This window comes from Harpia harpyja, chromosome 9 (genome assembly GCF_026419915.1).
Source record: "Harpia harpyja isolate bHarHar1 chromosome 9, bHarHar1 primary haplotype, whole genome shotgun sequence".
NCBI lineage: Eukaryota > Metazoa > Chordata > Aves > Accipitriformes > Accipitridae > Harpia > Harpia harpyja.
In genome coordinates this window covers 35,414,345-35,437,590 of record NC_068948.1, presented here as the reverse complement: position 1 = coordinate 35,437,590, position 23,246 = coordinate 35,414,345, and the positions used below count along the sequence as shown (strand labels likewise).

The 23,246-nt window shown below is 40.4% G+C and overlaps 1 protein-coding gene across 2 annotated transcripts in view; it reads right to left on the bottom strand.

Moving 5' to 3' along the window:
* TMEM132B (transmembrane protein 132B) overlaps window positions 1-23,246 on the bottom strand; it is a 260,488-nt gene that overhangs the window by 31,728 nt on the left and 205,514 nt on the right. For both annotated transcript variants that reach the window (XM_052797177.1, XM_052797178.1), the window contains one exon: window positions 13,223-13,366. In XM_052797177.1, the coding sequence (XP_052653137.1) occupies window positions 13,223-13,366 (144 nt within the window). The remainder of the gene's footprint in view (window positions 1-13,222; window positions 13,367-23,246) is intronic.

The following is a 23,246-nucleotide window of genomic DNA, read 5'->3' as shown; positions in this document are numbered from 1 at the left end:
AATTAGTTACACAAGATGAAAATATCAATAATAACATAAGGCGGTTAAACAAGCCACATTGTCAAGTTTGCTAAGAACAGAAGGCTTAGCAAATGGCTGTCTACTAGACTTTAGACAACCATACTCACCAACAACATTGTAAAAAACAAACAATCTGTAATTTAAAGTTATAGTTGCATGGTATCCACAGAGACTACTGGGAAACATCCATACGTTGTGGGCATTTGCTTTATTAAACAAATAGCACAAAAGAAGCCTCCCGGTATCTCAACTCTCCACTGTAACAGTGCTGGCTGGATCCTCCCCATCTCACCATGGTTAAGTGCAATTATTTAGGATCCAGCTGCACCCATGTGGTTTTCTCCCAGTGTTACATTGCCTAAAGAGACAAAAAGCCATCCCTGGACCTCCACAGGAGAAGGCTGGCAGAGGAGATGTCACAGGATAGGCTTTAAGGAGGAGAGAGACAACTCTGGCAGTCTGCTCTAAGAAAAATGCAGCTCCATATTTGCAGCTGCTGTTTCCCTTCTACCCTTTATTTGCTTCAGTGTTACTTTGTCCTCACTTATGGTACTCCGGTCAGATCTTCACTCAGTAATTTTGCACGTTTGCTTGGCATTTATAGTGCACAAAATGTGCTTAAAAACACAGCAATGAAGGATTTACTCCAAGGAAGGATTTTCTCATTTTACACTGATAATCTCTCATGCTAAACTCACTACAGGTTGGGGAAATCTAAAAGTCTACAGCTTCTGCATGGGAGGGACTATTTAAATCTGCACTTTTCCAGTATTAGTGTATTGAAATCTTTTATTTGTGGGGTGGCAATAAAAGATGTGGAGAGAAAATCTCCCCTGGCAACATGTACTCTTGAAAGGCCCTTTCAAAGCGAACATTCCAGCAGTGAGAAATACTTCAGAACACTGCGTTCCGGTCTCCTCCTTCCTTCCCTCACCGCCTCCCCGGCCTATGCTCTTAGTATCGGAATAATAAATTTCTTTGTGCCCCATCTTATGAAACTGTTTCCTATCACCTTCATGCACTTAGCTGGGGAAGACCTCACAATCAAAGGTTATATTCTTTCACACAGCGCTATCAGTATTTTATGTTTCTTTGCAGCCAAGTGTTATCAGCTGGCCATATAGCATTCAGTTTTGGGGAAAAAAAAATAATCATTGTATTCTGAAATACTGATTGCATCAAATGGCAACTATATTGGAAGACAGTAATCACGCTGGGCTCAGGCGATTAAAAACTCGCTTGGAAAATTGGCGCTTGCTGAGCCTCTATGGAAAGAAATGAATTAAGAAGGAAAACAATAAGGAAGGGCATACATTAATTTTGCTCTGCAGTGGATAATGTTGAGTGTAAGAGATCTAAGGAAGAACTGTGTGTATTAAGGATTTTCTCTTACGTTTTCAGAAGAAAAACAGCCATTGGAGAGGGGTTGCTAATTAAATCCAAACAGTAATCTCAGAAGCAGCAATTGGAAAAGAGCAAATAAATAAAGCATATAAATAGGAGATAGCATTTCCTGCTAGGAACTTATCATTTCTGACAATGCATCTCAAACAATGAACTCCCCCTTGCTGGCAGTCCTGCTGGGCAATCTCCATTCTCTGTTCCCTGGGTAATGTCATTCCCCTCCTCACTGCTAAGCTGCACCAGATATTTGTGCGAGTAACTCACTGAAGGATTGTTCAGCTGTGAGATCTGTAGGGTAGGCACTGTGTCCACTTTTATATTGAGTATATTGTCAGCACTCCACAAATAATAAATGCATGCAACTCAAACGCCCAAATCTTCTTCAAAGAAGTATACATGCATTTTACAGCCTTTTCTTGACACTTGCAAGAGTTCATGTATCTCTGCTTATTATTCCCCTGTTTATTACAATACATCCTTTTCTCTGACTCTTGACAGGTTTTGGATCCAGGCTCATGTTTAAGGGAGGTTTTATTCTCCAGCCCAGGGCAGCACTGTGTTACTCAGCCCGTAGGACATCACAGGTGCTCTCTAGCAGGAGCAGGCTGGAATTCCCTTTGAAGGAGCTGCAGAGTTCATTAGCTGCTGACTACATGCTGCTAAAATGTATTTTTACCGAGTTGGAAGCCCATATCCTGCAATGCTTCTCACACGAGGAGTCCTTACTCTCACTCAGGAAATGGGGCTATTTGCACAATTATTATGGGAGCAAAACCAGAACAGGAGTGAGCATTATAATATCTGTAATGTATATCACATAGATTTTATACACAGGGATAGATACATCTATATATATAGCATGGATCTGTCTGACTTTGCCCTCTTTGCAGTGTTACTCATTCACTGGTCAGAGCATACCTGCAAGCTCTTCCCATTTTGAGTGGATGAACCAAAGCAGAGCATTTCACCTCTAAAAGTGCCAGTTGTGTTTACAAAGCCTGCCTCCCATTGAGCCAAACCACCCAAACGCATCAGTCACTCTTCTGGACATCATGCCTCCCCTGTGCTAATTACAAATGCTGGGTCTCAGGACGTCTCCCACCCAGATGTGTCACCCAGCGAATCTGTCAGTTACTGCCAGAGACCTTTTCTCTGGGCACGTTTTGAAAAGCAGAGCAGGTGCCTGGCGGTTGCACCCCCATTTCAGACCGCTGATGAGACAGCAGTAACCTGTCCAGCCTGGCATGGAGCCCATCCTCTCCATAGCTCCAGAGGCCATGGTAGATTAGAGTGGTGGGACTGGAGGGATTCACTGTGCTGCCTGTGGAATGACAGAATAAACCAAGTTTGTAAAAACGTCTATTGGAGGCTGTGTTTTTAAAACATGGCAAAGAAAGAGGTGGGTGTAGAGGATGCAGAAGAATGTCAGAGCAGGATTAGACTCTGCTGTAAACTCTTACAAGCACAGACTTCGTTTTGTATGTCTACTGACCACGGGGGGTGGGGGTGGGGGTGGGTGTAGGGTGTGTGTGTGTGTAGGGTGTTTATATGGCCCCCACGCATCTATTAATTTCTATACATATATGTATCTATACATATCGCCTTCTATGCACCAGTATTTTACTGCCTCACAGTTTGCTGAGGGAATCTGGTTTTGTACTGTATGTTTGCTTTTGAATCTAAACTGCCATACTTTTTAAACAGAACCAAGTTTTTGCCATACAGCTGTGAATAGATCTGTACCAAATGTAAAATAAAAATGTTGACCAGCTGACTGGAACGCAGGTACTCAGGTGACTGAAGTTTCTGTTTGTCTTCCAGGGCATGGACTCTAGGAGATGGCGTTGTCAGTGCCAACGCTGGTAGCTGTTTGACCACTGACTACTTCAACAGCAACACACGAACAATATGTTTATTTGTTCTAGAATCGCGGAGCACTTCCAATGCTTTTCCTCAGCAGAAATTCATCAAAGGAGTAAAATTAAACAACCTAATATTTACAAAACAGTGATTCACTTTCACGCTGAATTCAGTGGAAAGCTGCTTAATTCCCCAGCCAAGTGTCACAGAATTCCAAATCTGCCCCACTGAGGAGCTGTAAAATGTGGAAATGATGGATTTAGTTTCTATTTCCTACTGAACAAATGCAAACTTTAAAGTTTTAATCACTGCTTAACACTTCTGATTTTTTTAAAGATACACCTGCACCATGCCCCAATAGCCTGACTCGACTCACAAAAGCAACTCTCTACCTCTCTAGCAATTAAAGGAAGTCTTTGATGTGGGAGTGAATGTTTAGGTACAGTGACATTAGTATAAATCAGACCTTAGGAATCCACAACACAAACCAAAACGCTAAATCCTGCCATTTATTTAACCCTGAAGCCACTGTTCCCACTGAAGCCAACAGGCACTAGAGTGCATAATGCAACTGGAAGAAGAGAAAAGCCACATCCCAGTGCGTATTTTCCATCCCCTGTACTTCAGGCAAATGGCAAAAGAAATACCATTCATAACTTCACTTTGTTCTTTCATCCTTATTTAATGAGTTGTCCGATTCATTAATCCAGTATTTAGCTACTATTCCTTAAGGCTGGATTTTTCCCATTCCCCTCAAAATCCCAGATACACCCCAATCCTGATGTACAAAGGTACAGATCTGCCTAGCTACATGTTATTTCTCCTCTTGCTGCTGTTCCTACGAAGGAAATCAAAATAGTTTTTATTCTGATTTCCAATCCCATATTATGAGAATGCAAAAATATTAATAATTAAAAACATAGCAAGAAAAAAATGCCTTCTACCACAGAGGAGAAAGGGAGCTGGTTACTGTCAATGGAAGGTGCTTTTTATGTCAAATAAATTAACTGCACTTCAAAATGATGGTGGTGTGTCGGCCTCATCATCTCCATCCTCAAGTCCAATTATGTATCTCAAGGGAATGCATCCCAGAACATATTACTAAAACACAGGTGTGGATAAGTTAAACCACAAAAACATATACTCAAGCTGCATTCAAAATCCGACTGTGACCCACAGAGCCAGGGGAATGCAAAGGTTTGGTTGCTGAGCGTGCCAATTGCTCCCAAGCTGCCTCAGCACAAAGTTCTCTGGAAATAAAGCCTGTTTGTGGGTTGAAAGATTCAGCATTGTATGTACATTTTAACGTACACTTTTGGTGCCCAAAACACTGTTGCTTAATTAAAATGGGATGCTGTGCCATCCAGAAAGCATCATTTGCTGCCCAGTCCCACTTCTCTCAACTATCACATCAGTGAAGAGGATGGAAGGTCTTTACTTTTTTCTCATCCCATAGCTGACAGCTAATGGCTGTTTTAACTTTCACGTGGAGCAAATTTTGCCCTCTGGAACACCTCTGTCACTCCAATGCCTTTCACACAGTTGCATGACTTTAGCTGAGAGCATGTTTTGGCCCCAGGGGTTTTGATTACAATGGGAATCTGAATTAATTTTCCCAGCCAGACTGATAGTTCAAGAGGTATAAAAGCCTCAGAATCCATGAGGTTCACACATCCACAATTAAAATATTTAAATGGCCAGCTGCATTAAAGTTTATAAAACAGAGTTAATTTCCTACAGAACTTGGAGAAAAAGCCTCCAGAAGTTTGTCATTTTCTCCTGACAACACTACTTATTGCTGCATTTGTTTTTGTTGAGCCTGGACTGAGTTGTTTACTCTCTGCATCTCTTAGTATAAAATATTCAGAGTTTATCCTAAGCAATATCACGGTTCAGGCTAATGATTGTTTCCCAGGACTGGGATCCATGCCCTTTGCATTTCTGCTCTCAGAGCAGCCAAATGCTAAGCCATAGAATTGTTTTCTTCCTCTGAAGCAGCAGCTGGTCCCTTGGAAGACACCATAAGCATCTCTGCCGAAATCTGTGTAATTGCACATGTCGGCGTGGTCTGTTCTTAACGTATCCTCTCCCAGACAAAACAGTTTTCTCAAGCTGGCTTTGAAGACTGTGTGTTTAAAAATAGCTTCAGGAAGATACACACATATATTTTGCTACAAACTGTGTACAATGTGTACTGTGTACAGAATATTAATTCTTCAATATGTGATTTTGTGAGATTGCCTCATTGGCATCGTTATTGCTATACATGGAGCTGGTTTGTGTGCAAATATGATTCTAGACCCAAAGTTTTAGCTTGGCACAATCATAAAACAATATAGATTTCAACCTGTCGCTGTGTAACAGGAGTGTTTTTAAAGATAAATCTTTAATATGCAGTAAGTCGCTATGTCACTCTTTTCTGATCATACTTTGTCTAGCTAGGAAACTAATTAGCAGAATCTGGTGACCTGAATGTCAGAACCTCTGATATTTCAACAAAAAGCAAAATCCTTAATTCAACAGTCGACGTATTGTAGAAATCTGCCATACTCTCCTGCCTATCTCTTATGACTCATGAACTTTGTATGGGGGCAAAGAGGGTGAGGTTTTTTGCCAAAATAACTAGAAATCATAAGAAGCTCTAATTTACAAGTTTGATGAATTGCAAGCAGCTCAGTAATATTTAATTATTGCTCTAACTTAGGCATACCTGTCTACAGATACAAAAGACAAGATACACAGTCTTCAACAGGTTTCTTGCCAATAAATCCTACTGGGCCAAGAATATCCTTATCATCATTGTGGCGCTACTGAGACAAAGAGCAGCAGCTTTACAGAGGAGGTGTGGAATAAAGCAAGAGGAAACCCTGAACTACTCAGTCCCAGGCAGGACCCTCACCTCCTAAGTAATCCTTCTGTTCAGCTGAGGAATGCTTCACTGCCATAAACCTCTTGCCTCTGCCAGGCATCAGGGGAGTCGTCATTTCAGGGGCTTTATAATGGACTGCAGAGTCCGTTACCTCCCACCTCCCAAAGATGGATGGAGATGAAGCTGACAGTAACTTGAGGTAGTTAACAGCTGATTTCATGGAGCTGATGATACCGACTCACTGGCACTAATCAGGTGAGATTAAAAGGAGAGCATGGACAGGGAGACAGACTCACCAAATTAAACATTCGCACTTCAAAAGCTTTCTAGTTGAACAGCTGCCTGCTACAGCCCCAACCTGTCCCCTGTTCTGGGGCAAGACGGAGTGGGTAAGCCTCCAGGGCTGTCAATCTTGAACCATTCAGCAGCACTGAAGAAAAAATCACTTAAAAAATAAGATCTAGTTCAAAATGAATTGTGTGATAAACCACCTGGCACCAAAGTAAATCCATCATATAAACAAGTAGAGAGTATTTTCACCGTTTCCAGAAAGAGTTTGGACTCCTGGAGTGAGCTAATTTCTGCGCGAGTGACCACACAATAAAGCTCTTAGGTAATGTAGTGATAAGTACTCAAAAGTATGATAGATGGAGAAATAAGATTAGCTGCACTTTATGTACAAGTACATTACATTCTTCATCACATACTTTAATGGCGAAGCAGCTGCAGCACTTGCAAATTACAAGCTCTGGCTTTGTTTTCAGAGCTCCTGCATAAATAGTTGTATTTAACAACTCCAGGCAGGCGCTTCTTTCTGTAAATTGTCCTAAGAATGTGCTGTGAGTCTGCAGCAAGGAACTGTTCCCAAAAATTCAGTATCATTTAAATTGGAGAACTGCAGTATCACTCCCTTTCCCTAGGTTTTTTTTCCCTGTGGTTCCTTGTAGCAGTTACCGTGCTGGGGTTAGCGATCACTGTGCCCTGGGTTGTTGAATAAGGTCCTCAGTTGCTCATCTGCTTTTTGTCTGGAAGATGGAAGAACCTTCCTCAGATTCAATCTATTTCAGCTATTACCTTTCCTGTCTTTCTTACACTATTTTTACTGCACATTAAATAAAGCCTAGCTGGCTGCTGTTAGGAAAATTAGGTCTTCTATTGTTTTAACATTAATTATGGAGAGTTCAAGATAAGGTTTGTGTTAGAAAAGTAGGGGGTAGGAATGGTTTGAATTTTACTTTCATTATAATTAGACAGGAAATTATGAAAAGGTGAAAAATAATTCATTGAAGTGCTTTCCTCTAGCAAGCTAACAAGAAAAGTGCATTCTCATACAGATGAAGTTCAAGGCACATTATTGAAGCACCTTTGTTCTTAATGTATGCCTCTGCCTGGACACATTGAGCCTGTTTCTATTGCACTTTACATGTGGGCAGAAATGAGCAAGATGAGGCCTTCTGACTCCGTTCTGTTCAATTGAGGGCCCTTTCTGTTACAAAAAAATTAGGCTAAACTAGTCCATGGTGTAACTCCATGGAAGCCATTTGCATTACTGCAGAGATTAATTTGAACCATCAGTCAATTTCTGCACAACTTGCAAAGGACATGAAAATATGACTAATCTAAGAATGAATTAATTGGGCAGCTGTCTCCCTTTCATTTGTATGCTACCGAGATAAACATTTGGACTAAGAAGCTGTCCTCATTATAATTTCCTCACTTGATGCTGCTTTGTGGGTGATGTTTACAACTACCACACAACTACAATGTTTTCAGAATTTTTCTTCATGTGAAATTAGTATAGTTCAGGCTTTTAAAGGCACTTTTACAGGGAGAAAACGGAGTGCATGGACCTTCCTGTAATAGTGTCTTCCCTCTGTAATAAACCATCTCAAGGTGTTTCCTCCATCACTGATGTTGGTCTAACTCTTTATTTCCCTCTAACTATGGCTCGAAGGCCAGTGGGGAGCAAGTGAAACGCAGCATAACAGTCCAGCAAAGCTTCAGCAGTGCTTATGCTTCCTGCCAGGATGGATGAGCAAAGGACGTCCTTGCCATGGTACAACTGCTTTAATCTTTTTCTTCAAGGCCTTTTCTCCCCACCTGTGAAGACTGAGGCCCCATGGTTCAGCATACATATAGAAAGGTTCATCCCACCACAATGGGGTCCTTTATCTCTCCCTGTATCACCCATCACCGAGTAGCTGAATAATTTATACATAAATTCTTCCAAGTTTCCACCACTTCTTTCTTTTCGGGTTCACAAGCCTATTTAGCTGTGGATTGCAGGAAAAGCAGGACACTGGGAGCGAAGTCCTTCAAGTGAGTCCGTGGCAGAAGACCACTGAAGTTAATGAGACTAGTGGAGATAAGGATTTTGTCCGTTCAGAGTCAACAGTAGCTTCAGAAACTACATAAGGCAGGCTGAGGCTGGGAAAAGGATGTATTTCTCCACCTTGTTTGCAGATAAGGAAGTGAGATTCCAAGGGGAATGAGTGATTTACCCACAGTCACACAGGAAATCAGCAAGAGATATGGAAATTAATGCTGAGAAGCATTTCAGTGCCTTAATCATAAAGCCAATCTTTCCCCTCAAATGCCAACAGCATTAAATGTTCCTTTTCAATAATGGAATAAGCATAAGAGTTTCACTGACTTACAGTAATGCTTCCATCAAAATATTTAAAGGGTAGCCAGTTCAAGTTGAAATGGTTGGTCAGTATTACGACCTATGTCCAACTGTAGGGATCAGCAATTGTAGGGACCAGGGATTGTAGTTGAACTGAGCAAGTTTACCTGTGAGATTCCTTTGAGGATCAAGTCATTGCTAAGGTCAGAAAATGCAAGGTCAAAAAGTACTACGTGTGTTTCATTATATTTACTACTAATTAGGTACGCTTTGAAAAATGTAGACTGAAATATTCTCTTGCTGGGAAGCTATCAAACTGTTAGGCTGAGGGAATATATGGCTTAGAATAGGAAAGATTCACATGTCTTGCCTACAAATAAATCACTTGTACATTATCTATCTATCTGACCATCTCTGAGTAGTATTTATATTAATGTGATATCTAGGTAGCTGCCCAGAGAAGCACTTTTTGTATAAATACATAATAGCCTGGGCCAAAGTCTGGTTTTATTTAAACTAGCTTCAATTCATTGTGTCTTAATTGCAAATGATGGTGTTACATCAGTGATCAAAGAATTGTCTCATTAATTGTCTATTAAATCATTAGCTATTAAACAGAAATAAAAGGTTAAGAATGCAACACTCTTTGTTCTGCCCAAAAGAATATGAATATCTCTCCAATTACAAAGAAACAATAAAGGCAGAATTAACAGTGAAAAGAAGCTTAAGATTAGGCAATTACATCCAAAATGCCTGACAACTCTTATTAGAGGTTTTAGCAGTACAACCTATATAGAAAAGGCAACACAAATTTGGAAGCGAAGTCAATATTGACTTTACCAAAGGGGCTTGTAAAGGGAATATGCATTTTTCTGAAAAAATATAGGCACATAAACCCTGTACTAAATTTTAACTCAGCTAATTAATCGTTATGGATTCAATCTTGCAACCAATACATATATTTCCAGTTAAAAAATTATGGTTTAACAGCATTCAGTCTGAGAGCACCTCTCAGTAATTGGTGACTGAAATCCATTACACGTATGCTGCAATTTTCACAAATATAACATTACTCTCATTTTATATCACCAGGACGAGGCAAGATGAACTCAGTGAAGACTACATTCAGACCTCTTGTTTTTGTTCATTAAGTCAGTATATTAGAGAGTCAGGTACCAGGTCTAGGAAAGAGTCCCAGAGGCATTCTCTTCTGTCAGTGATTTGATACCCAAATAATTTCACAGAGCAGTCAAATGAAGACCTGATTTATACCTACTTAGTCACTACCAAAAAAAGGGGGAATTATAGTGCAAATCTTGTAGAACCTGTTCAGAATTTTGGCCAGTGTTTTGGTCTGCTCTATCCAGATCACTCAAAGGAGTGGGAAGACACTCATCAGCTGGAAGGTGCTGTGGAGCAGCTCTAATTCCATGTAGATATACAACCAGTTTTGAAAAAGCAAAAACAGGAAGATGGTCAAAGGGCAAGAGCTTTGCTTTCTTGAATTGTATAAATCCACAACTGCAACTAGAAATCTTGTCTCTGCTCACAGAGGTCATGTCAAGCCTTATTTACTTGCTAGCTTCAGTGGACCTTTTAAATTTGGGAACCAGAACAACTTAATGTCCAGCTTTGACAGGATATCCATATGGACGACTGCTGATGAACTAAATGGACTTTAAACAGAGAGTGTTTTGAATGCAACATCTCCCTAACACTGCAGATACTAATTTTATTAGTGGAAAAGGAATAGGAGTCTTTTTCCTGACCTTTTCCTATCTGGTTCAGTCCAGTATTCTCTAAACTACAGCAAGTCCTAGAAATACTAGAAACTCAATTAATAGAAACAAAGGTCCACAGACATTGTCTTTTAGCTCTTGCTCTGGTTTTCTGGAGTGCAAAGAGAAGACAGTCTCAGCAATATGTTGATGATATATAACTTGGTGCTTGCATTTATAATATAACAATTCGTTATTTGTATTTATCAACTGATAAATAATAGCCACTAATCAGATAATAGCTGTATGGCACACAGCAAAAAAAGAATAGCAAAATTTATCAAGAGAGTCTTTTCCTTTGACAATTAAGTTAGTCATAAACAAAGATACTCATTCATGTTCCTTCTGGTAAGCACTCTCAAGGAAATTTGGTTTCCAGAAAAAGAAAATGATTTTTTTCTTTCCTCATCTGATATATAAGGGAAAATATAGAAGCTAGAGCACAGGCTAGAGACTCAAGAGACCTATTCCATCACTGGCTGAATCTAAACATTGGAATAGTCACTTTCATGAAAAGGGAATATTACACTTACGTCCTTTGCAAAATGCTTTGAGGTATGAAAAGTTATAGTTACTGTATAACTAAGCCCTAAGCTATCAACTTCTCTGAGGATACAATGGCATACATGCCTCTGCCCAACAATTTGAATCTTATTTATGAATTACTTGCCTTCATGTTAAATGGAGATAAATATTTGTTGTTGGACCTAAAATGTAATGAAATTTTGTTTGTTTTAGAAAATGTAATTTATCCCCCAAATTGGTAACAAGCTTATTCAGAGTTGTCAAAAGGTGAATTTTTTGTTCCAGCATATCATCTTCAAAATAAATAGCTTTGCTCTGTGCAATTCTTTAGGCAGATAAAGAACATAAAAATTTATCTGACAAAGTACAAGCTATCTGTTAGGACCTTTGCAGTCTCATCTACAAAGAGGTTATAATAATAGGTTAAAACTACACAGGTATAGGATGTGGGTTTCAAATGAAATCTGAAGAGAAATTAAAGTGCTCAGGTCTGGAATACATTCACACATGACCCCACCTGGAGCACTGCGTTCAGCTCTGGGGCCCCCAACACAAGAAGCACATGGATCTGTTGGAGTGAGTCCAGAGGAGGGTCGCCAAGATGATCAGAGGGCTGGAGCACCTCTCCTATGAAGACAGGCTGAGAGAGTTGGGGTTGTTCAGCCTGGAGAAGAGAAGGCTCCAGGGAGACCTTACAGCAGCCTGCCAGTACCTAAAGGGGGCCTACAAGAAAGCCAGAGAGGGACTTCTTACAAGGGCATGTCGTGCTAGGACAAGGGGTAATGGCTTTAAACTGAAAGATGGTACATTTAGATTAGCTGTAAGGAAGAAGTTCTTCACTGTGAGGGTGGCGAGGCACTGGAACAGGTCTCCCAGAGAAGTTGTGGATGCCCCATCCCTGGCAGTGTTCAAGGCCAGGTTGGATGGGGCTTTGAGCAACCTGGTCTAGTGGAAGGTGTCCCTGCCTGTGGCAGGGGGGTTGGAACTAGATGATCTTTAAGGTCCCTTCCAACCCAAACCATTCTGTGATTCTATGACACAACTGATAGCTAGAATATGGGGAGGAACTTGCTTCTTGAAAGCTACAGAGAGAGTTTATCATAGATCTACAGGTTACAGGATTACTATACTACTCTATTTTTATAGCATTTATATATAATATACTGCACTTTCCTCGAATTGAAACAAAGAAACTATCTTTCTGGGACTACCTTAAGAAACTCATAAATAATATCAAAAAACCCCAGCCCTATACAGAATTCACTGTAGTCAATTCTTAGGTTCATTTAAATCAAGAAAAAATCACCCCCAAACCACATGATAAATCAACTAAACCTATTAAAAGTTATTCAAAAGGACCTCTTTTATGCCTAAAAATAATAATCAGCTAAAAGCTGAAAGCCATGCAATGGTGTCAGAAGTCATGCAGTCAGTGTCTTGATAAAGTCATATTAATGCTATTTTCATCTCAATGTCAGAGGGAATGCCAGTTGAACATATTATTTACAAAAAAAACCCCCACAAACCACAACATTGTTTAAAAGCTCCCAGCTCTCATTTTAAGAACTTTTGCCATGTGGTTATTTTCTACTCTCTGTCATTCTCCTCTAGCTTTTGGTACAGTTCAGTGTCTTTACTTATAAGAAATTTCTGACTGGAAAGCAGGTGATACAGTCAGAAGCATGTAGGAAACTTTGCTCTACACTGTAACAACATACTGCATTATCACTATTAAATAATGGATGCAGAAAAGCCACACAAGAACAAAGTTCCCTGGGTGGGGAGCTGACTTTTCCCAAGTGTGATGTATCAGACAACATGTTCTTTCTCATCAGCACTGGCTGGCCAGAGAAGAAAGACTAGGACTGCTCTTTCAGCATCCCTGGCCCTCTCTCCCATATGGAACACACCAGGCACAAATGGCTCTGCATCAGTCTATGGAAACGTGCTAACCCTGCATAACCTCTGGAGACCACTCTCCTCATCGCACAGTGGAAACAACCCACCGCCGCAGAAACAGCCATGACTGTAAAACAACTGGTTGATGTAAAGTCCCAAATGTGGGCTAGGTCTCAATATGGTGGTGGTGGAGGAGAAAAGGGTGAAAACTCCGTTCTCCGCCTCATGTGGGTGCCTTACCTTTATGACGTCTTCGTCAGCTGATTTGCACTCAGTGGAGTCTGAAACATCGACCACGGACCCATCCTCCTGCACGGCAACAACCTTGACTGGAACAGACACCGTTTTGCCCGTCAGAATGGCCGTGTTAAGGACTTCTGTGTCCTGTATGCACACACACACAAACAAAGGATGGGCGTTACAGAAGCACAAAACCATGAGAATGTTGCAGGGGTCAGACCGATGAACCAAAACGCTGCCTCTGACAGGGGCAGGAGCAGAGGAGCAACCCTTCCTTGCACATACCCTTTGAGGTCCTTGCAGTCAATGGTTTAACAATTTTCTAAGCCAAAAGTTGCATCTGGACCATCAAGTTCTGGTTTTGACAAACACGGATTTACTCTTTTTGAGCCCATTTACAGGTTTGGCTGCTGTGGCAATGAAATCTGTAACACAGTTATGTGCAAAGGCACATCTGCAGCTTGGCAGAACCACAGTGCTATTCAGTTATTGATCTCCAGAGGGTGTCAGCGACTCTTCCCACCCCTTTGCCCCAAATCATGCCACTGATTTGGGAGGTGATTATCAAGCATTACAATAACAGCATTTCTTCCTTACTGTTCCAGCTAACAGTGTTGTGAGCTGACCATTTTCCCTTTTGGGGACATAAATACATGATGAGAAAAACTATGGATGAGGTAGGGTATTAGAAACTAAGCAATGCCATCCATATACAATTTTTTTAATCTTTCCCCATCAAAATCCCACCTAGAGATGTTTTACCACATTTATCTCTAATCCTGATGAATTCACAGTGCTGGCATTCTAATGACTCCATTAACACAGCCTTCCTCTGTGTCTCAGTATGGCTGCAGTTTGATTAATTACTCCAAATGAGTTGCTACAGAGGTCCCTGCCTTGCGTAAGCAGGTATGCAGACTGGAGGGGAACAGCCTCCAGAGGCCTACAGAGCAGCTTGTCTCTGCTTAAGCAGTGCTTACCGCAGGCCCAAAATTGACACACACGCAGAGCAAGGAATAGAGATTCAGTTTGGCCTTCTCAAAAAGCCTGCAATAGGAAATACTGCTTTGAATCAATCTGCTTTTCATTTTTCAACTTCCATAAAACTAATTGCTTGCCAGCTGGAAAAAAAAAGTTGCTTCAAACTAATCTAACTTTAAATTCCATTATTAGAATTGGAGGAAGAAGAAATGGATTTTAGTGAAAAATTTGATGGCAGCTTGCATAGGGAGATATATTCACTATCATTTGCTTCTGTCTGCTAGCTAGATTGATAGAAAATAATGGGCATTGACCACAAGCTAAGGACAGCTGGAGAAGACCAATAAATACTTGCAACTAAGATGTATTATTAATCAATATTCGGAAACTTCTACAAAAAGCACCCTGAATTAAATGAGTTGAAGTACTAATAACACTAGTGCCAGCTAACTAATATAGTCTACTAGAGCTTTATGGGCAGTCATGTTCCAGAAAAGCATTTAAGCATGTACTCGAGTCCATTTCTGTTCAGAACAGCTCTAAAAGTATGTGCTCAACTTGACACTTAGATTTCAATGTGATTTAAGCATGCATTTAAGTGTTGTCCTGAATAGAGATGCTTTTCTGAATAATACCTCATGAAATAAATATACTGCCTTTGTTCTGTTCTCCGCAAGGCACAAACCAGATGTTTTACACAGTAAATGACTGTCTAGTTTTTGTTTATGCTGAATGGGCTCATTTATAACCAGCTGCCATCCATGAGGGAGGGACACTGGGAAAGACAGAAGTATGTGACAAAAGTGGAAGTGTGAAAGAACAACTGTAAAACCTTTACAAAGACTGAGCTTTGAACAAAACTAAGAAGAAAATGCACTGTTAGGTGAAAGAAAACAATCAGATGCACCTCAGGTGAAAAGAGGTTGAGGTTGTATAAGACAGAAAAAGAGAAGCTGAGGGTGCTTTGTCCACTAGTATGTCAGAGAAGAGATAGTTAGATTTCACCAAACCAACTGCAAATATCCCATAAATCCTAAGCCATCGATCCAATATAAACATATGCCAGATATATGATGAAGACATGGTGGTCCTGTGTTAAAACACTCCCAAGAAGCACTTTGCCAGCATGCTATTTCTAAGCCATTCTTCAACCACAGTCAGTCTTTTTCAGTGCACCAGGGGAAACAGTATTTTTGCCAAGGTCACAAACTACGAACGTGTGACTAATTCTACTTCCAAACCCACTTTCTGTTAGCACAGCTATGTAACTCCTACATGTCAGGGGCAGGCAGCACTGCAATTACGGTCTGATCCAAAGCCCTACTGAGTCATAAATGAAAGGCTTCTTTTTTACTTCAGTGGACTTGGAACCAGGTTCTCAACAGGCCTGAACTAATTTCTCCTTTGGTTTTTGCACTGTTTGTTGCATCACCCTAGTGTTGACCTTCATGTGTGACAAAGCATAAACAAAACTTCTAGCCTCCTTTTAACACTAAGTGCTGCTTAGCTACCAAGCTGAAGTCAAACTTTGATGCTCTGAAGGATAATGCAAAGTTTACAAAGACATTTGCATTCCTTTTGTAAACTCCCTGTGAAGATGAGCATGAGAGAAAAGGTCTTAAAGGAGACACCTCACGACCCTGCTATTTGTGGGCACTCTGAAATATGCTCATCCTACTCCTGACACAAGCACTGTCCTGAACCTTCCCTCCTTCCCAGCATGTACAGGTACCCACTGTGCTAATTAGCTGATGCTGCTTCACAAAAACTACACTTCACCGGTAAGCAATTCTACTATCTAAATTAATATTTCAGATGCCTGATACCTGGATTGAGTGTTACACAAGTATAATAGGCTGTGTAAAGACCTTTTTAAGAGCTGGCTATTTATAGACTGAAAAAATGTATTTCCTCTGAGGAAGAAATATGAAGGCAGAACTGGACTAATTGACTGTCCATTAGATTTATAAACGGACTTTTTTTTTTTTAGTGCATCTTCAACAAGTAATAGCATTTAACCTAGATTCTGTTGGGCTTGTTTTATATTTCCATGGTGGGGTTTACTGCAGAAGAAATGTGTTACTGCATTTAAGATACCTGTGCTGGTTATTACTAACAGCATCTGAAATGAAGAGAGGGGTAATAATGTTGATTTACATGGGCAGGTCCTCCCTCATAGCACACCATCAGTGAAACATCTGAACAACACCCAGCGACCACCAGCACAAACCTCTAACTGCTGACACCGCAAGGTCCCAGGTGAAAAACTGGGAATCTCTTCCTATTTCTTTTGTCGAGGGTTTCAGCTGCCAGATCTTGACCAAAACCTTCAATTCAAGCAGCCTGGGTGGAAGCTACACATTCATATTGCAGGCTCTATCCCTGAATAATAATTATGTGCGTGTTTATCTCCAGCTCCTTCTCTGTACCTGAATGCATTAGCACTTCAGCAGAGCTCTTCTTAATTACAACTGTAACCTGCTAATAGCATTTCTTTGTTGTCTGAAGGAATCTACTTCTTATCCAGCCTAGGCTAAATTAAAATTTAATACAACATCAGGTCGCAACAGAACTAGGAAGCAAATGACAGCTGTTTAATTAAAACCTAAAGCTGATTAGATGGCACTACGGAGAGAAATACTCAAGAGGAAGAGCAGAAAACTACCGAAACTCAAGGCCAGGATAATGGCTTTATTTAAATATGAAAAAACCCTGCGCACAGCCATAGTAAATGTTTGACAACTTATTGCTTTGGACAAATGGGGGGAAACGTGAATGGGAGGCGTGTCAAGAGTCATGATAGAGCTGTGATTACCTACACTGCTGTTACCTATGTATGTGACCAGAAGCAGGGATTACTGAGGAATGACTGCAATAGGTAGACACGAACCAATTGAGGAACTCCAGGCATAAAGTTCCCAATAATTAGGCTCTAAACAACACCACACCGACCTAAATCCTCCTCAGGCATGTGACCCTACAACAGCTCACCCAGCTACTGTGAGCCAACATGACACAGTTTTCCCCCCTCTTCTGGGTGGAAAATAAAGACATGGAGAAATAGATAATGCATCTCACAAAGAAAGCATCTCAGGAGCCAGGAGCTGGACACAGGTTACCTAGACCCCAGCCCAAAGCCGCCAGTGCATCTTTCCTGCCCCTCCAGGAGCAGCCAGCATCCTTTCCACGAAGTCTGGCACGGTGCAAGGCCCCACGCCAGCTCAGTTTACTGTGACAGATATCATCCTTGTGATGAATGCACAAGCTGGATGTGGTTTTTTAGAGGTTAACAAAACATGCTACAGTACAGTAAACCCAATAAACACTCAATTGTAAATCAAGAGGGAAACCTAAAGCCAACCCTGTTCCACTGACAAATGCTACAGCTAAATGCCTTTTGGCATTTAGTTGAAATGACTGTCTTTAGTGAAGAAGGCATAGAGCTGAAACATTTGTCTGCAGAATTGCATTCCTTCATTATTATTTTTTTTCCCAGAGTGTACCTCGCAAAAATACATTTGTAATATTAGAAGGAAGCTTTAGGAACCAGTTCTCCTGCCTGGAAACAGCATCTCTTAAAAAATGTAAATTATAGGGCAGATTGTGACGTGTGGGCTGGGCTAGGGGAGGTTTTTTTATTTGATAAATTATTCACCACCTTTTTCTTCAGATCAAAGAGCAAGGCAATATAAGTCCATTAAGCAAGCTTAATATATAAATTAGATGCTTTGCTGAAATTATTATAATCCAAAGCAATTCTGTACTTTTTCCCCCTCCTAGCTGAATATCATTTTAGGTGTCCAATACATATTAATGAAGCCTGGTTGCTAGAAAGCTATTTATATTTTCCACCATTATATCAGGTAAGATATACCATTTTGCGACCCAATGGTGAGAATGAACAACTGAGATTACGTGTTTATGAAACATTAGAAAACATAAACAATCTTGCAAAGAGTTCACATTGTTCTTTGACCCTTTCTCCTCCCTACATTCACAAAGTCAGTCCACTTCATGCCAGGGAGCCAGACCCCACAGTAATGCTAGCAGGAGTGCTGCTAGCTGCTTTGGCAGATGGCTGATCAGTTGTTATTTGTGGGCTGAATGGGCAATCCTGCCTGCCCAGGACTTGCCTCAAGTCTGCAGAGGCTGTGCATGTGAGAGGAGTTACATTAGATGTCCTAATAAAGGGCCGAACAGTGGCTAATTCCTTACTCTGCAAACATCACTTCAGTGCAGCCACTTGTGGAATCAACTGTTTACCAAGTTTTCAGGTGTCAGAGCGAGGCCTAAAGTGTAACCACACACGAGTCCTCCTGCCCTGACAAGCACGCGTGTTCCTAGGTCATTCCCACTTCCCTCCAACCTTCCTCTGCCTCTGGCTGTTTCCTCATTTCAGCTTCTTATCCAGCATATCGTTATTAGGAGTGATCAGTTATGACAGATGGCAAATCACAAATACTGCAGGCTATCGTGTCAAAGTTAAAGGCCATCCTTTATCTCCTTTGTTTACCTGCATAATAGCTCTACTTCATATTGGGATCCCAAAGGAGGAAAAGGCAGGTGCATATATTCTACAGGAGAAATTAATTAATGTAGATTGAACCATACAGAGAGGTTCTTAATCACCAATTCTTACAGAACAATGTAAGCAGCAACTATTAGCCTAATTGAATATTATTCTAGATGTATATTAGCGTGTGCTGCAAAAACAATTTGCTATAGCACAAAAAAGCATGATACAGAGACTCCGAAGTGGAATCTTATTTCATAACTTGTCTTTTTGCCGCAGATATGCCGAAGGAAGCTCTTATATTAGCAGAGTGTACCTGGCACACACGAGCAGCCAGAGTGGTAATTCTGTCTTGGAGTTCGTGGAAACTAAAGCTGAGATTTATTCCATTTCCATGTTTTTTTATGAAGGAAATTCAGCTCATTTTGAGGTTTATGTAGGATGAATAAGCAAAACCTGCTGCTGAAGGTGAAACCTGATTAGAAGCACAGATACTGTCATATCTATGACCTGAGGCAGTTTTATTTTATTTTTTATAACTCAGAACAGATCTGCCCCCATTAAGGAAAGGTTCAGAACACAGCCTGGTGCACTTGGCAGAAGTAATTGCAACCTGTCAGGCAGTCTCCACTGTCTCAGCTAAGTACCAGTGCCTTCTGCATGAGCAAAAGACCTTTCCTGAGACTGCGCTCATGCTATTTTGCTTCAGCCCATTATGTCCCAGTAAAGTGTATTCTCCAAACCTGCTGTGTTAAACATCATGACACCATTGCTCTGAAGTGCATACCTGGGATAGAAGGAATGAGAAATTCTTACAGCTGGAGAGCAACTATCACACATCTGATTTTAGTTGTCTGCACAGAGAAGAGACACCAGGAGCTCCCAGCTTGTGTTTCAGGACCTTTTAGTACACCAAGAAATACAGGACCTGAAGTCAGCCTAAAAGTATGGTAAACTCTGCCAGTCATTCACGTTGGAATATACAGTATATTTAGAGATCTGTATAGTACCTCAGCATTCATCTGACAGACTTGTACCAGTTCTTCTCAATAGTAAGTGATTGGTAACCATTTTCAAGCATATTTAGAAATTCACAATTCATTTACAGATGTTGTTTTTTCCCTTTTTATTCCAGAAAAACATGATCATGTTCTGACTTAATAAAATTGTGTGTCTCCTCCAACTGAAATCAAACAATATCACCCTGAATTCAAGAGGATACAAAACGGGTAGAGCTGTCTACTCAAGAGCAATGACATGAGCCTCAGTACAAACTGATACAGTAATGATTGTTTTCAAATGGCCATGAAATGACAATATAAACACTCCTCAAAGGCATTGCTTTTTCCACAGAAAAATCTAGGGAGGCCATGCTTTGCCTAGTTTATGGAACATAACTATTGGATTCACTTGAGTACCAACAGTAGTCAAAGATACAATTTTCTAACTCCATATCTTTGTCCCACAAGCTTAATAATATTTAACAACATTGCAGATGGCCATTTTGAAGAATTTCTTTCAGACACTTCTCCAATTGCTTTCCTAGTCATCACAATTTCTTTCGGAGTGGGCTGGAAGGAGAGTTTTCTGGAGGAAGTTCTATGCCACCGGTACAATAGGAGACCTGGCAACTCACCGGCTTGAAAAGGCTTCAGTTTCACAAGTGCAAAACTACAGACATTGAAACATAAGGTTGCGTATCACATGAGTTTACTGCCGCAATCTGTGTGCTCATCTTCTACCATGAGTGCTACCTGGGCAGAAATCCATGTCCTTCTGTAATAACAGCTGTTTAATGCTATAGAAGAATGCACAAATTAATTACAGCATGTCTACACGACTTCCCAACATCCTGCAGGAGCATCCTCTCACGGAGGGAGTGTGGGTTCTACTCCTGCTTCAGACACAGTGACTTGCTTCATTAAGCCATTCACAGAGTGGCTACAGCTTAAGAATACCTATTTATGAGCAGAAAAAGATACATTGGAGAGCGACTGTGACATCATGCAAAGTCCTCTGAAATCCCCTGATAGAAGACAGTTGTCTAGCATTTGCTAGACAGGGGGTTCAGAAGAACTGGATTTTATATCTTCTCCCTCAGCATAGCTCAAACACTGGTGTAAGTCCAAAGCTCACAACGTACCAAGTAAATGCAATAAAGAACTGTATTTTCTGGACAAAGCTAGATGCATATACTTATTAACTCTATTTGAGAAGCACATTATGGATTTTAAAATGGAATAGAGATCTACTAGATGCTCACATTCATCATCCTGCAAAAGTAGGGTGTCATTTTCTGAAGAACATGGATCTGACAGGAGAGACCCATGCCTTAACCAAAGAAGTTGGGTTTGTTTTTTTCGTGAAGATGGTCTGTCTTACCTGTCAGGACCAGACTGCTGTACTTATTTATTTTACCTATTTAAATGATTTCATGGGCTTGCATTCAACTACTCTCAGATGTAAAGCATACACACACACTGCTGCAGGACTGGCTTTTCAGACAGCAAACACTTTGGAAGCAGACTGTTTCCCACTGTCTGCTCTCCCTCAGAAAGGCCATTCTCCCCCAAAGTGCCTGCAGCGAGTCATTCATTCTCTGGCAGTTCCTGTCTTAGGCACATGTCTTAGGACAGCATAAGTGACACTTTGGAAGTTTTACCTCTCTCCATTGCCTTCTACAGGGCTCAGATGTCTAGCTTAGACTTGATGTCTAGAATTAGGGGAGAGAAACTCTATCCCTTCCCGCTTTCGAAATTATAAACAATCAGTACCTGTATGTTACTGTTAGCGCCTTCACTCCTAACAATTTTTACACCACTGCATGTTTCCTACAGTGACATGGACTTCACAGATGATACAACCATGCCTTTTATCTACTTTACTTCATAAAGCTGCCTACTGCTGTATTTGATGCAGTGAAAATTAAAAGCAGGAGAACACATCTGTAGCCAGTCCAGGCATCAGCCTTTACTATCCTTGCACACCAGAGCTTTCTGGTGTTTTATTCACTGATTTTGGGAGCATCCATCAACTGTATATTGCTCATCCACTTGAATGAAGTGTTGCCTTTCAAGTCTTCAACATTTACTTTCTACTTAAACAAACTCTACAGATGTCTCCTGCCTGTGTTTAGAACTGCCTGGAAACTTTTTTGACAAGGAGAAAAAAAAAAGTTTCTTGACAAAAATCAAAAAGCATAAAAAAGACACCTTTGAGAATATTTTCTTTTGAAAAAAGCTAAAATTAAAAATTATGATTTTTTTCAAATAAGAATATTGATTTTTTTGAGGTGAGGTTTTGAGTGTCTTCTGACTGATCTAAGGACTACTTGAGGGTTTTTTTTCTTCCTTCCTCTGCTTCTTCTTGGCTTGAATTTTGTTCTTCGTTTTAATTTTTCAGTCTGTTCACCTTGTACCTGTTCAGAAGCGCTGCCTTGTTCTGACATGCCCCTATGTCTGCTTATTTCTTTTTTTGCTCAACTTTTATAAAGAACAACCTCTTTTTTATTCAAGTTCAGAATGAAATCCCTTTTTTGTTTTCATGATTGAATTTCTCAGTGAACTCTTGTGCAGTGTATTTATTTCCTGCAGACTAGGAGAATATCATCTGTGTTTCAAAAGCTGAGCCAGTGCTTTCAGAACATCAGTATTTTTCCAGAGTCCATCAGCTTTTAGTAGACACAGTCGCTCAAACTAAAGAATGTTTTAAGAACCTGTGAGCAAAAAAAGTCTGACTGGATTTTGCTCTTGGCTAGACTGGTGCAAGAGGGAGTAATTATAATAAAGACCATGAAGTTACACAAATGTAAAAGTCCTGTGAAATCAGGATCAAACTATTTAATTTTTCATCTTTCTCCCCTGTCTCTCTTTCATCTGTTCTAAAAATTACATATTGAATGATTTATTTGAATTACTCCTTATAGTATCTTGTCTTTCCCGATACTGCAAAACCAGTTCTCAGCTCTGCCAAGGACAACAGGATGGTTATCTTCATTATACAGTTAAAATAACTGAGGCAGAAGAAATCCCACCAGGCCAGTGACAAATCAAGAAACTGCGTCCATATACCCAATGTCCTAGGTCCATGCTTTTTCTGAGAGATTACGCTCAAACTTGCTGTCTTCAGGCTGTTGGTTCTGTACAGTTTAAATACCAATTCCCACATCTTTCCTATTAAATGGCCTTTTTGCATAACAAGTAAATGCTGAGCATGTGACGTCTCAAACAGTTAATTTATTGGTTGGTTAACTGAAATTCAGCTGTGCAGCAAAAAAAGTATCAGTGACTGTAAAGAAATATAGAGGGCTACAAATAAAGCAACCAGTAACAGATGCAAGGAAAGGCAGAAATACTGTATTACTTGTCACCCTTCTTAAGTGGAAAATGTTAATGGCATATTAGCATATACTCTAATGCCACAGACAGTTGAATGCACTTAAGAGAAAAATCAGACTACCTCTTAATATGAAACTACTGCAAAACGTTCCATTTTAAGAGGGCTTCCAATGCCATCTCACAGGTGGTTGGA